Source organism: Notechis scutatus, chromosome 2 (genome assembly GCF_049901735.1).
Source record: "Notechis scutatus isolate UNSWTSFEM ecotype Mainland chromosome 2, rNotScu1.2, whole genome shotgun sequence".
NCBI classification, from domain to species: domain Eukaryota; kingdom Metazoa; phylum Chordata; class Lepidosauria; order Squamata; family Elapidae; genus Notechis; species Notechis scutatus.
This window is the reverse complement of record NC_142010.1, coordinates 106,975,868-106,990,544: the sequence shown is the minus strand read 5'-3', so window position 1 is coordinate 106,990,544 and position 14,677 is coordinate 106,975,868. Positions and strand designations below refer to the sequence as shown.

General features: G+C 37.9%; 1 protein-coding gene across 1 annotated transcript in view; it reads right to left on the bottom strand.

Moving 5' to 3' along the window:
- LOC113412134 (myosin-4) overlaps nt 1-11,575 on the bottom strand; it is a 28,286-nt gene extending 16,711 nt beyond the window's left edge. Inside the window, exons 1-14 of the mRNA XM_026667579.2 lie at nt 11,450-11,575; nt 9,356-9,595; nt 9,130-9,273; nt 8,244-8,400; nt 5,269-5,296; nt 4,995-5,112; nt 4,811-4,903; nt 4,608-4,671; nt 3,280-3,378; nt 3,074-3,177; nt 2,388-2,526; nt 1,684-1,802; nt 1,438-1,587; nt 34-204 (exon numbers count right to left, since the gene is read on the bottom strand). Coding sequence (XP_026523364.2) covers nt 34-204; nt 1,438-1,587; nt 1,684-1,802; nt 2,388-2,526; nt 3,074-3,177; nt 3,280-3,378; nt 4,608-4,671; nt 4,811-4,903; nt 4,995-5,112; nt 5,269-5,296; nt 8,244-8,400; nt 9,130-9,273; nt 9,356-9,559 — 1,590 coding nt within the window. The 5' untranslated portion in view covers nt 9,560-9,595; nt 11,450-11,575. The remainder of the gene's footprint in view (nt 1-33; nt 205-1,437; nt 1,588-1,683; nt 1,803-2,387; nt 2,527-3,073; nt 3,178-3,279; nt 3,379-4,607; nt 4,672-4,810; nt 4,904-4,994; nt 5,113-5,268; nt 5,297-8,243; nt 8,401-9,129; nt 9,274-9,355; nt 9,596-11,449) is intronic.
- Nucleotides 11,576-14,677: the final 3,102 nt, after the last annotated feature.

The window sequence follows — 14,677 nt, the reverse complement described above, 5'->3', positions numbered from 1 at the left end:
ACTGCAAAATTAAATATAACTTTTGATCAAAACCTTCTCAATGAGTTCAATGCAGGCAGCCAAGTCCATTCCAAAGTCAATGAACTCCCATTCAATTCCTTCTTTCTTGTACTCTTCTTGCTCCAGGACAAACATGTGATGGTTGAAAAACTGTTGCAGTTTCTCATTGGTGAAGTTGATGCAGAGCTGCTCCAAGCTGTTGAACTTGAAAAAGAAAAAAGGGAGAATTTGTTTTAAAAACACACAATGTATTATCCATTTTTAATTTTGGTGTCCAAATGTTTAATTGTATTTTTCATCTGTTTGTCTATATAATATCTGCAACCCAACAAGACAGACGCAGACTTCAGAGAGTAATTAGGACTGCAGAAAAAACAATTACTACCAACCTGCCTTCCATCAAGAACCTGTATACTGCAAGAGTCAAAAAGAAGGCTGTGAAAATATCTACAGACCCCTCACGTCCTGGACATAAACTGTTTCAACTCCTATCCTCAAAAAGACGCTATAAAGCACTGCACATCAGAATAACTAGACACAAGGACAGTTTTTCCCCAAATTCCATCACTCTGCTAAACAAATAATTCCCTCAACACTGTCCAACTATTTACAAAATCTGTGCTACTATTACTATTAATCTTCTCATCACTCCTTATCACCCATCCCCTCCCACTTGTGACTGTATGACTGTAACTTTGTCGCTTATATCCTTATGATTTATATTGACTGTTTCCTAGTATGATTTGATTGCTTATTGTACCTTATGACTATTATCAAGTGTTGTACCTTAAGATTCTTGACTCTTGACAAATGTATCTTTTCTTTTATGTACACTGAGAGCATTTGCATCAAGACAAATTCCTTGTGTGTCCAATCACACTTGGCCAATAAAGAATTCTGTTCTATTCTATTCTATTCTATTCTATTCTATTCTATTCTATTCTATTCTATTCTATTCTATTCTATTCTATTCTATTCTATTCTATTCTATTAGTATTATGTTGAGTTATAAAAAATTCTTATAAGGTTCTGCATTAAGCTCATAACTATTATACTGAAGGATAATTATAGATACTATAAACAGAATACTAATTTTTGACTAAATAAAATTGCTATATGTTTATTTTCTCCTTTGCATATGGATGGAACTGCTAATTAAATTACTTTCTTTCTTGGTTATGAATTTGCTAATCCCCAAACTGGCTAGCTGTTCAATTCTGAATATATGTGCGATCAATTATATGTGTGTGCACATTGACATATTTTTTAGAAGTCTGCTGCAATGTTCTTTAAGTTGAAAATTGCAAATAAAAAAAACCTAGGTCTGTGTTATGAACTAACAAAAACATTTCAGAACAAAGATAATAGAACAAAACTGAGATAGGAAGACTGGATAACAAAAACCATCTACTTGGTCCCAAGGTTTCATTTCCTTACATCAAAGATCTCAAAGCCAGCAATGTCCAGCACACCAATGAAGTATTGTCTGGGTTGTTTGGTATCCAATTGTTGGTTGATACGAATGACCATCCACAAGAACATCTTCTCAAAGACAGCTTTAGCCAGAGCACCTACATTATTGTAGACCTAGAAGAACAAATTGGTGACATATGCAACATGGAACATTCACGTAAAGAGTGTAATAAATATTTTAGCTTTCCCTTTGATTTTAGAAAGACTTACCTGCTGGACAGTTTGGCCTTTGGTGACATATTCATTGCCGACCTTGACCCGGGGATAGCACAGAGCTTTCAACAGATCTGCTGAGTTGAGATTCATGAGGTAAGCAGCCTTATCAGCAACTGAAAATAGACAAGAAAGAGTTTAGGGTTAGAGTCTTTTTTATTATAAATCTCATGCAGCATGGAATAGTTAAGTAATGAACATTAAAATCAGACTGGAAAAAGTCAAGAAAAGAATATATGATCGGTGTATATTAGAAAAACTATAATTTCCAATTCTTCTAGAAGACCAAAACCAATTCTAATTTTGACAAAAAGACCATCCAGGTTTTTTTTTTACCAACTTCTAATTTGATTAGCATTTTGAATTATTGATTTGGTTAACAATTGAATTATTGTATTATTTGGGAGAGGGGACCCTAAAGCAGATGTGTACAACTAGAATCAGCTTTGTAGGAAGTAGAGATGATCACACTCCCCAAGTTTGCTGAAGGTATGTATATCTAGCAAATGGCAAAATAGCAATTTTCCTATGTATTTGCTTCTAAAACTAAACTTTTAAAAAGCACCGTGTCTTAGTAAGGAAAATACTTATAATAAAACGCAATATCCTAGCAGTTCTGTAAATGATATGTTGTACTGCATCCTCCATATATGATATTCTGAGGCTTAGCATATCATGTTTGTCATTCTGTAGCCAAATACCTTCAGTGCCGTCTGGCTCAGCCTGCTCCTCTCGCTGCTTCTGCTTGAATTTCATATTCCCATAGTGCATAACAGCTCCAGTCAGCTTGTAAATGGCTGTCTTTTCCTCAGCAGTGAAGCCCAGGATGTCAATGGCACTCTGGCAATGAAATCTATAGTCAAAATACTGCCTGATACGCTAGATGAAAGCACAATGCTCAAGCCTATTTGGAGTTGGAAAACTTAATACATTCTAGTAATGAGTGACCTGTGGGATTTTTTTTTTTTTACTGGCCTTGAAATACTGCATCAAGATAGAAGATCCTTCTGGAAAAGGAGTTAGCAAGTCCTTTAGGTTCCCTTGATTTCCAACATGCCCACATGGCTTCATTAGTGTTTTTGAGCAGCACTAAACTATGGTGACTCATTATAAAAAGGGAAAAATCTGAAAGGGAGAATATCAAAACCCTTTTTTGTAGCAGTGGCAGTAATAAGTTTAGTTTAAAGTTTAAATCTTTAGTTTAAAGATGGGAAAAGGGAATTTTCTTCCACTATTGCTATTCCCTGAAGCACTCTGACTGAAACACCAGAGTTTCTACTGGGACATTTAAAAAATATTTTCACTCCTAATTGGGCCAAAAAATGGTATACCAAAAATGGATATGTAATGAAGTTAATATTTCATGTCAATTTTGCAAATTACTTACGTCAGTTGCCATCAACTCTTCTTGATCATCAATGCTGGGAACAGTAATCTCACCCTGGCTGACAAAATGGAAGTCATATGGGTTGGTAGTGATCAGAAGCATCTCTGCATAAAAAAAAAGCACAAACATGATTTCATTTTCAATCATCAGCACATTTGTAATGTTTAATAGTGGAAATAGTCCTCCAAATGAATGATTCTCCTTACCAATCAGTTCTGGCCTCTTGTTGGACATGATCTGATAAAAGATGTGGTAGCTCCTTTCAGCCTTGAGCTGGAAGGTAACTCTGGACTTCTCCAGCAGATCTGGCAAAGCAATGAAGTTGAATTACCATGCGGATAAGACCACTTTTTGCCCTAAAAAACAGCCCAAGGGGGGGCCGCCTTATACGCCGGTAAATACATTGTCACTCGGTGCAAGAGCGACGGGGCGGAGCTCCGCAACTTGCGAAGCCCCTTCAAGCCCAGCCGAAGTCTCTCTTCCTCCTCCTCCTCCCACCCACCCACCCACCCTCCGCCCGGCTCGGGCGCTTGCGGAGGCCAATCTGGAGGTGGGGTGGGGGTGGAGCGGGAGGGTCTCTGGCGGGCCGCTCGCCAGCCAGCCCCGAGCCGCGTAATGGCCCGGGGGAGTGGGGGGAGAAGGTGGGGGGTGGACTGTGGCGCCCCTCCTTCTGGGCAGCGGGGCGGGGGCGGCAATTTGCTCCTCCCGCTTCTCCCTCCCTCTTTGAAAGACCGGGAGGGCTGTGCTTGGGGCGGGGGTGTCCTCAGGAAGTTCCTGATGGGACCCGCTGGGCAGGGCCACCCGGCTCCCGAGCTGCTTTCCAGGGTCCCCTTGGGAAGAAAAGGGTCCGGTGGGCGGTGGAAGAAGGCGAGCGCCCTCCTCCCGCCCTGTCCCGTCCCGTCCCTCCTCTTGTCCCCTCCTCCTCCCCACTTAAGAGAGAAAGATCTGCCTCCCCTGCACCGAGCCCACCCGGGCGCCGTCCTCCTGGCCAGCGCGCGCGCACTTGGGAACCGGCCAAGCGACTTTAAACCGAGCGGAGGCCAAAGATAGCCGGAATTACCCTCCACACCACACACACACACACACACACACACAGAGAGAGAGAGAGAGAGAGTTGGCAGCTGTCCATCCCCCACCCTTGGAGTCCCGATGGCACGCACGCGGGGCTGTCACAAAGAAAGGGAGAGGAATTGAGTGCCAGCCTGAGAAAGGCGAAGCTGCCTCTCTAAAGCATTTTGGTGGCTTTGTAAGTTTGGGGGAAAGGGGTTGGGGGTGTCAATCAAGAATTATATCCAGAATACCCCAAGTGTTACAACTTACCAGTATTTGCCAGCGTATGAGACGACTTTTTGCCTTGAAAAGCATGCCTCCAAGTGGGGGGTCGCCTTATACTGCGAGTATATAACAAAAACTATATTTTGAGTGGAAATGTTGGGGGCTCGTCTTATACGCCCAGTCGTCTTATACGCCGGCAAATACGGTAGTTAAGGAAGAAAGAAGGGATCATATAAGCACACAAAGAAATATCCCTTACATGTCTCAATGTCTGCAGAAGCCAGTTTGCCAGTCGCACCAAAATGGATTCTGATGAATTTGCCCTTTAAGGAAGTGAAGGCATAATATTAAAAATTTGGGGAGACCTAATTTTACTCTGTTTTAGAGATTAACTTGCAAAAAGAGGTGGCATTCAGTTTTTCACGCATGAAGGTATTTGATCCTATTTTGCACAGGACTTACAAAACGTGAAGAGTTGTCATTCCTCACAGTCTTGGCATTTCCAAAAGCTTCCAGCAAAGGATTGGCACTGATGATTTGATCTTCAAGGGTGCCCTTCAGTGAAAAAAACATGATTAATTTCAATTTGTTTCATCACGGAAAATTATTGTTATTCACTTTTCATCTTTTATAAAAAAACACGCACATGTATTTTGCCTTTTTGGGCTGGTTCTTCCTTTTTCTTGTCAGAAGAAACTGCAATTGTTGCGAAGTACTGGATGACACGTTTCGTGTTCACAGTTTTTCCAGCACCAGATTCTCCGCTGTTAATTAAAAGAAGACTTCCATTAATGTGTTAGAAATCATTTCATTGAGATTCCAACTCCAGATCACTAAGAAGTAGGGATGGGGGAATAGCCTAATTTTATTTCAGAGACATCAATAGAACAAAAGTAGACCAGCTAAGAAGGCATACTTACGTGATCAAAATGGATTGATTCTCACGATCTGAAAAGAATTTTTTAAAAGTTATTTGTGATATTTTACAATTATAAGGTTCGTTGCAAAAAAAAAAAAAAAAAACCAAACCCACCCCTACATCATTCTAAATATAAATGAGCAGAAGAACATCTTCTAAATTTCTGAACTCCCTTATCCCAACACACACACAGACGTATTTATGTATTTATGTGTGTGTGTGTGTGTGTGTGTGTGTATGGTATTCAGCTTTGTTCGGGTATTTTCTCATGTCATTATAGTTGTGCTTTTAAAATTGTAGCAACGTTTCAGCAGAATCTCATCTGCCATCATCAGGCTTCTGTATTGTGTTCGTCTGTGAGTCAGACTTTCACAGCCGTTGACTCACAGACGAACACAATACATAAGCCTGATGATGGCAGATGAGATTCTGCCAAAACATTGCTACAACTTTAAAAACACAACTATAATGACGTGGGAAAATACCCGAACAAAGCTGAATACCAGACATGTAAGTACCCGCGAAAACTTAAGAAAACATGTATATGTTTGTGCCTGCAGTTGGCAGTTCAAATCTCACCAGGCTCAAGGTTGACTCAGCCTTCCATCCTTCTGACGTGGGTAAAATGAGGACCCAAATTGTTGGAGGCAATATCCTGACTCTGTAAACTGTTTAGAGAGGGCTGTAAAGCACTGTGAAGCAGTATGTAATAGCACTATGTGCTATTGCTATTGCTATAAACATATGTCTATATACTACTTATTTAGGATTTATGATACACACACATATATATGTATATATATATATATACACACACATATATGTGTGTGTGTATATATGCAGATATGTGTGTGCATCATAAATCCTAAATAAGTAGTTTTCATCTATTTGTCTTTCAACAGTGACCATTTTAATTTTCAGAACAGTGTAACTGTTTTAAGATATCTTGACCACTAGAACTATTCAATATATCACTATCATTTGAAGGAGAAAGATTCCAAGGAGCCAGAGTCTATTTATTTATTTTTCTGCTTAAAAGCATTGGAAAAAAAGTTGTGCAAAGGGACTCAGAACTGAACCTCTTTTACTACATCAGCAGGATTACTGATTTTACTTTAACCTTAGACTGTCTACTATTGACCTCACCCCTTTCCTAAGAGGTCTCTAGGGGGTGTGCATAAGCGCACCAACGTGCCTACCATCCCTGTCCTATTGTTTCTTTTATTTTTCTTTTATTTTTCTTATATGTACCCATTTCATGTATTCATAACTATGTATACACTTATACTTATTATCTTGTAAACAATTGACAAATCAAATAAATAAATAAATAAATAAATTTACTGAGCAGGAGAAGTTCAATAGCAGAAACATCATCTTTGAAAAAAGGTCAGATCAGGTTGTGATCATGGAGAAAAACAAGTCTCTCAAAAGTTCCTTCAGTGAATCTGTATGGGCAAGCCATTGGGCAATAGCTCAACAATTTGGTGAACTTCTCCAATTCCTTTCCAAAACTCAAAGCAGAGCTATTCTTAAATCACATTCTAATTACATTCAGTTACTGCTCTTGAGGGGAATTTTAAAAAATCCCAGATGTATGAAGCATTCAATGTATGGCCTGTATTTATTGCTTCTTGTATGAAGATGTGCAGATGTATCGTGTAACATTTTCGTAGTCAATGTTCCAGGCTGTATTTAGATGTCTTATCAACATCATTCTGTTTCTTTGAATGTGGCAATATTATGTTTTATTGCCTATAGGTAGTCATCAACTTATGACCACTTGCTTAATGACCATTCAAAGTTACAATGGACTGTCCCCCAAAGGTACTTACAACCCAGTTCCAAACTTCCAATAGCTGACCCCCCTCCTGTGATCACCTGACTGCATTTCAAGAGCTTGGCAATAAGTCCTCATTTATGGCCCTTTGCAGTCCTGTGACCGCAATTTACATCATTTTTACTGAAAAAAAGAATTTATTTCCAATTTTCAGCAAAAATGCCCCATAGCGAACAGCAGATTTGCTTAGCAACCATAGTATTTGCTTAATGATCAAAATGTTTGCTTAATGATTCCGTATTTCTTTAAGGATTGCTGCAAAAATGGTTGTAAAAACAGGTCTGGTCACATATGATTCATTTTAAGACCATCGTGACTTAACCATAATAGGCATTATAGTTGATTTGATTGTTTTATTTGCTATTTGTTTTTTATCTGTAGTATTTATTTTGTCATCTATTTGTGGAATTTTTTTGTCATTGATCATAATAAATATTTATTTATTTTAGAAAATTTATATTGCCACCTACTTGCACATGATGACTCAAGGTGGCTTACATGAGTATAAAAACATCATATAAAAACAAAAATAATAAAAGAAAATAATAAAATAATAAGAATAGCCCCTCACCCACCCCCCATCCCAGCAACAACACATATTCATACATGCCATTTAATGGGCTCCATCCCACTCTGGGTTCCCCAGGCCCACTGGCAGAACCATGTCTTCAGGGCCTTCTGGAAGAGTGGGGGCCAATCTAATCTATGGGGGAATGCTTTTCCAGAGAGAGGGAGCCATCACAGAGAAGGCCCTTCTTCTGGGTCCTACCAGATGTATCTCCCTAGAGGATGTGACCCGCAACATTCCTTGCCTTCCCACTCTAGTGGGTTGGATAGATGTGACTGGCAAGAGACGTTCCCTCAGATAACCTGGTCCCAAGCCATGAAGGTGACAACCAGCACCTTGAATTGGTTCTGGAAGAAAATTGGCAACCAATGTAGTTCCCCCAGGAGAGGTGAAATGTGCACTTTAGGGGCTGCACAAAACAATGCTGGCCACTGCATTTTGCACCAACTGAAGCTTCCGTTCCGGGGGAGTATCTATTCTTAAGGGTCTGAAAGGAATTCCAAGAGTCATGTTCTACCTGTTTTCCCTACCTTATTGTTATTTTTTTCAGAAACATTCATCAACTCACCAGTTAACATGAACTGGTACGCATTGTCAGAGATGGAGAAGATATGGGGAGGGGCCTCTTGACGCTTTTTGCCTCTGTAAGCTGTCACCACTTCTGGGTTGTACACTGGCAGCCACTTGTAGGGATTGACAGTGACGCAGAAGAGACCTGAGTAGGTCTGCAAAAGTACAACACAAATATTATCATCTATTTGCTTGTTATATTCATTATTTTCCATAAACCTTAAGGAAATGAATCATATATAAAATAGTTATATGGAAGGGGGAAAGAGTTGAAAAGTTGAAAAGGAAAATAAATAAAGAAATAATAAAAAATGATAGATATTTACTATGTGATATTAGTATCATATGTTCCATACTTTCTAAAGATTCATTTAAAAATATGCGCACAGCACATTCTTTTGTGCAGAAACTGTTATATCAGTCCATAAAAAGTGCAGAGGTCATGCACAGATGTGGGAACATTATCTATGTGCATAATATAGCCTACCTTTTATCTATATGAATGTTAATTTTGTGTAGAAATATGTGATCACCAAACTGACTTGTAGATTATTCTGACAATGCAAATTTGTAATCTGAGTGGTACTTCAACTGGCTTTTTGTTGGCCGATGCTCTCAAAACTGGACACTGTTCTTTATTAACTTTGTTTGGATCAGTTTATCCTTCTCCTAATATATGATAGTTATTCTAAAGGTGTTCATTTCTAGACACCATGTAAAAACATGAAGCCATCAGTTGAGTCTATTATCATTAAAATCTGTGTTGGGTATTTGTTCAGATGTTGCATGATCCTTACTGGTCTTAAGAGATTACACATGCATTATTTGAGTCCACAGTATTGCCCTAGCAGAAAGCAGCAAACAGAAACCATGGCTGCACTCACATAGATCATCCAGGCTGCATAACGCTCTTTGAGGTTATACAGGACAGCAGGTTCATTGAGGTGGGTCATCATGGCCATGTCCTCAATTTTGTCATATTTGGGAGGGTTCATAGGAAAGACTTGATCATCCTTTACAGTGACACTCTAGGAAAGAAAAGGCATTGATAAGTTGACCTGATCTAATAAAGGATAACTTCTGACAATAAGTTTCTTGTCCTTTACTCACTTCTCCTTTTTCAGTCTTGACTGTGACTTTCCCTGCTTCTCTACTTTGTACAATGCCTTTCACATAGTATTCCTTAGGATTCACCACATAAACGGAGGTCTTGGCATCAAAGGGCTTATTCTGGGATTCAATTCTTTCCTTTTCTGACTTCCGGAGATAAGAGGCAGCTTCCCCGAAAACCGCCATTTCAGCGTCTGATGACATGGCTGCAGTTTATAGGGCACACTGCAGCAGAGAAGACTATGTGGAGGAAAGATGGTCTATCAGGTTATAGGTACAATACAAGAGCTTTTCTGGAAGGCTAAATTATTAGTTTTTGTTTGTTTTGCACCCTTCCACCTTGTGGACTAAGCAACTGCTTATGACTACAAGACCCCTCCAGATTGCCTTCCTTTGATGGAAACAACATTCCCTGTTAGAAGGAACTTGTGTTTTCTTTTCTGGAAGAAGAGAAGTTGACCAAGAAGTATAAGATGTGCCATTTCAATTCCGTTAGGAACTTGTAGATATTAATAAATCATGTGGTCTGAGTCTTTCTACCGTCATCATTATTATCTTCAAGTTTTTACTCAAGGTATCCAAAATAAAAAATAATAGAAACTATGGATGAATAGACAAAATGAGAAATGTAGGAGCTCAGACTAGATATAGAGAGGGGGGAAGGGCAGAGGGGAAGAGGGTGGGACAGAGGAGAAAAAGAAGGGGAGAAGGGAGAGCTATTTATACTCTGAAAGAAAAATAATTCAGCATATAGCAAAACCATTCTATTTCCCCATTTCCATAATCTGTAAGCAATTACTTTCATTGAGTATAGGTAACAAAGTGGAATTCTGCTGAGAACTCAGCACATATTTTATAAAAAAAAAAAAAGTGAAGCAGAAAAGGAAGTATATATGTGGATGGAAAAATGTGATTTATGTACATGGAACAACTATAAAATATTATCATTATGTATAAAATATGTAATTACTTTTTTATAATATATATTATAATTATTATGTATTCCAACAGAGGGTGAGTATTCTAATGAAGGAGCTGTGAATTTAATCAGCAACAGAAACTATTTCTATCTCCTGCCTCCAGGCTGTCTTTCTTTTGAAGTAGGCATATGCCATTATATTTTTGCTCTACTGTTTTGAAAAATAAAAGTTTGTGAGCATTTTGTGTCTATGAAATTAAATACTGTCTGCTTCATCCTTGGCATTAGAAATATTCCAGTCTTTTATCTCTTTTTGTTGAAAGTGACAGTACAGAAGCCTGCTTTGTGATGCATTCTGCTGTGTTTGAAAGTAAAGCATCTTCCCAATTGTAACTAGGAAACTATAATCTTCATGGCCAGCAAAATGAAACATCTTCATTAGGGGGTCAACAGAGATCCAGCATAAGATTTGCACCTTGCTGATTAAGTTCTGAAATAAAATCCAGCGTTCCATCGCTTTTTAAGTATTGTAGTTCTACATTTTAATTTTTTTTAAAAAAATGAATTTCCGAATAGATTTGGGGATCCATTTATATTTAATGCTTACATTTATTTTTACTTTTAAAATGTTTTGCTTACATTATTTTATTTCTTCCTAGGTTCTTGTAGCAAGATGGGGTGCAAACAATTTTAATAAATGAAAATAATAAACTAATAAATAAAATATCCATTTTTAGAAATTACTTGTTTATTTTACTATGTGTTAGATGTTACACGTTGATCACATTTTCAAATGCAGTTTTATCTATATTATGGGGATCATAATATTATCTACATTATGAGCATTATAATACTATCTATATTATGGGAACTAGCACTGTTATGCCTTACCTCACCTTCTGCAAGAAATTACAGGCAGCCTTGAGGCTGTCCAGAACAATTTAGAAAAAAAAAAGATGATTATGATGATGATTCTCTTTGTAATCCAAGATTTCCAAAGTTCCAAGAATACATTGGTATAAAGAATGGAAATGTACAGACATATTCAAGAACAAGTTTGAATGTCCTCAGAGAAGTTAGTTCCAGAGATGGCAAGAAGGCCCTGGGAAGTGTAGAATCCCTGGCCTACCTGTGATCCTTCCCTCCAATGCCAGTTCATTCCTCACATGACTTACCTTGAAACCGTAGCAAAGCTCAGGCAGATCAAAGATAAGGCAGGTCCCAGAAACTCTTTTATAATATCCACTCAGCCTTAGCACCTCCTCTGCCACAGGTCAAATATTTCTGGCCAAGTATTGTTTTGGCAAAGTTGACTGCAAACATAATTCTTACTCATATTATCCCTGGATATTTTTAGAGTTGAGCCACTGCATTCCTGCAAGTGCCTGTATCATTTCTAAATATATTTGATGGAAGTCATTAACTTATAACATTTTCAATAAAAAGCATCTTAACATAAAAGTGCTACTGACCAACCCCACCAGTTTTTTTTAAAAAAAAACCAGTTTTAAAAAAGAGATTTAAATGACTTTTTGCCGCATTTAAACAGCTTCAATAACATTTAAGTGACTTTTTTTTCCCCTGAAACAATTTTCATTGATACCTTGGCAGAAGGGAAAGGATAGCTGGCTTTTGTGTTACTGCCAGAGGAACACAAATATTGTAATTGTTAAATATTTTATTCCAATCGGATTGTGATATGTCCAAAACCTATTGTGCAATTAATCATTTTTGTTGGAATAGGAAAACCTGTCTACTATTTTCAGACAACGTCTGATAAATAGTCATGATGACGAGTAAGGAATAGGAGACTTGCGGGCCTCTTGGCATGCCTTCTATGATTACCAAGACAGTATTCACACACCCTTTGGACCATGCTTAGAATTTAAGTTATAAGGAGCATGTGTTCTGTAAGAGCGTGCAAGAGAACAGCCTGGGAAAAGATACTTGTGCCTTGCAATAGCAAGCCAAAGGTTATTGAGAAAGAGATATGATGATGATGGAAAAATAAAAGAGCATAAGAAGCTTGAGGCTCTTGTATGCTGCAAGAAGGAGTCAATGTGGTTTGCCAAGTCCTGAGCGGCAAACTCAAACTTCCCTTTAACATGTCCTTTCTCAGATGCTATTTTGGGAAGTTCCTCATTAGGTTAATTTGCTTCATTGTTCTCCTTCCAGGATCTATGGCACTCCTTTTCCATGTTCTCCCCACCTTTCCCTAGGCATTGCTTGTTCATTCTCCCTCAGTGTTTGCGACGTTACTGTAGGAATGGGAACTGCTTGCAGTATTCCTTCCTTTCCATTTGTTTAGGTGATGGAATGTAATAAGGAGGCGGATTCCCAGAAGGGAGAGGGCGCATTCCAGAGGAATGCAACTTGGTCCAAATGTTATACATTAGAGAAAGAGGATGAAGACAGACCCTCCCTAGTAATTCCTGTAGTATATGGTAGAATATATGATAGATGTAGACAGTAGAGTGCTCAGTTTGGCAAGATTTTACCTACAGGTGTGAAATAATAAAATAACTCTACTTGGAAAAATCTCTGTGTGTTGTTTTTGGTTTGGAGCCTGGATGTGTAGTGGGTTATTGTTTAACCCACTATTGTTTCTCTAAGAGATGTGCTGGCCATTAAATAGGTATGTAATGCAAGAATTTCATCTTCCTCTTCCTTGATCCTTAGCACAGCCAAATATAAAGTTATACATTATTTAGCACTGATCGGCTTCACAAGCAGAGGAAATGATTAGTTAGAACTTTAGAACACTTTTTCATTTTCTGCTTAATTGGTTATTGTTCATTCCTCAGAGATTAAAAACCTCATAGAATTTTGTCAAAACTCTGGAGAAATCTACTTATCTTATTATTTATAATAGATGATAAATGACAGAGAGACAGAGGACACAAATTTCAAGCCTACATGCAGTTAATGTCAGCTTCAATGTGCTTAGCCAAGTTTTATTCAAATTTAAAGATTTTTAAAGATTAAATACTAGATAACAATGACCAAAAACAATTCAAGCTAAAGTAATATCACATACAGCAGGGGTCTCCAAACTTGGCAACTTTGATACTTGTGGACTTCAACTCCCAGAATTCCCCAGCTAGCATGGTTGACTGAGGAATTCTGGCAGTTGAAATCCACAAGTCTTAACGTTACCAAGTTTGGAGGCCTCTGACTTACAAAATTACAGATGGTGTAAGACTGACACCAAAAATAGCACTTCCCCAAGCTGATTCCATTTGTGAGTTTACAATTACGTATTTTTCTGCCTCTTTTGTGTGAGTTGAATATTTTAGTCGTACAATCCAGTATACAAAGTATTTTCCCAACTGCTAAAATTTATTTTCTTATTAGAACTACAAAACTATATAGTTTTGTAACAGCAGTCACCATGTGTTTGGATGTCTATTAAATCACTATTCAAATTTCAGTTCTCCAAGACCTAATCATCAATTTGGAAAAAGACCAATACTATTTGTATAACAAAGCTTGGTTTGTTCCTTTATAATGTTCCCCCTAATGAATATGAAATTTATTCTTATTTCCCCATGTTATTTTCTTTTTAATTCCTAATCAATCTCTGTGTTATTTCCACTGTACGTATATTTAATAGTACTTTTGTCATTTAGCTGATTCCTTTAAAACAGATGTATGACTATGTACCAGGCAGAGGTGGTATTCAGCAGGTTCTGACCAGTTCTGGAGAACTGGTAGTGGAAATTTTGAGTAGTTTGGAGAACTGGCAAATACCCGCTCTGACTGGAGATTTTACAGTATCCATCCCCTGCCACGCCCACCAAGCCACGCCCACAGAACTGGTAGTAAAAAAAATTGAATCCCACCACTGGTACCAGGATAGTACTGAAAACTATTTGGTCAGGGTTATATAATGGCTGTACACTGTATAACTCTGAAGAAGGAATATATTACATTTTCTATAGTGCAGAAACAAAGGAAAAATGAAAACTTGGATTACCTGGATACTTCATACAATTCTAAGAAATATGGCTGAATAATGAAAGCCTTATACGGAAGCATCCTTACTTCTTAATGTGTTTTCATTGGATTTAGTATAAAAATAAAAATATATTCTGTTTGTGCCTATTTAAACTAACAACATTACCCATATCATTTTAAATATATAAAGTGCCTTTCCATTAAAATCTGTGAACTCCATATTGCAAAATTGAAAGTTAATACTGGCAGGTCAAGGCTTCCCTATGTCAAGTTCAGTTTTTGACAACTATGCCAATGCTTCCATGTAGTTTTCTGGATGACAAGGTAGCAGTGATTTGCCACTGCTACTTTTACAGTTTTCCTTTTTTTCCTTCCTAGTTTACCTTTTTTGGTACTCTGCTTTCCAAACAAACTTCAATCCTACATAGCTTTTCTGAGATCAGCGC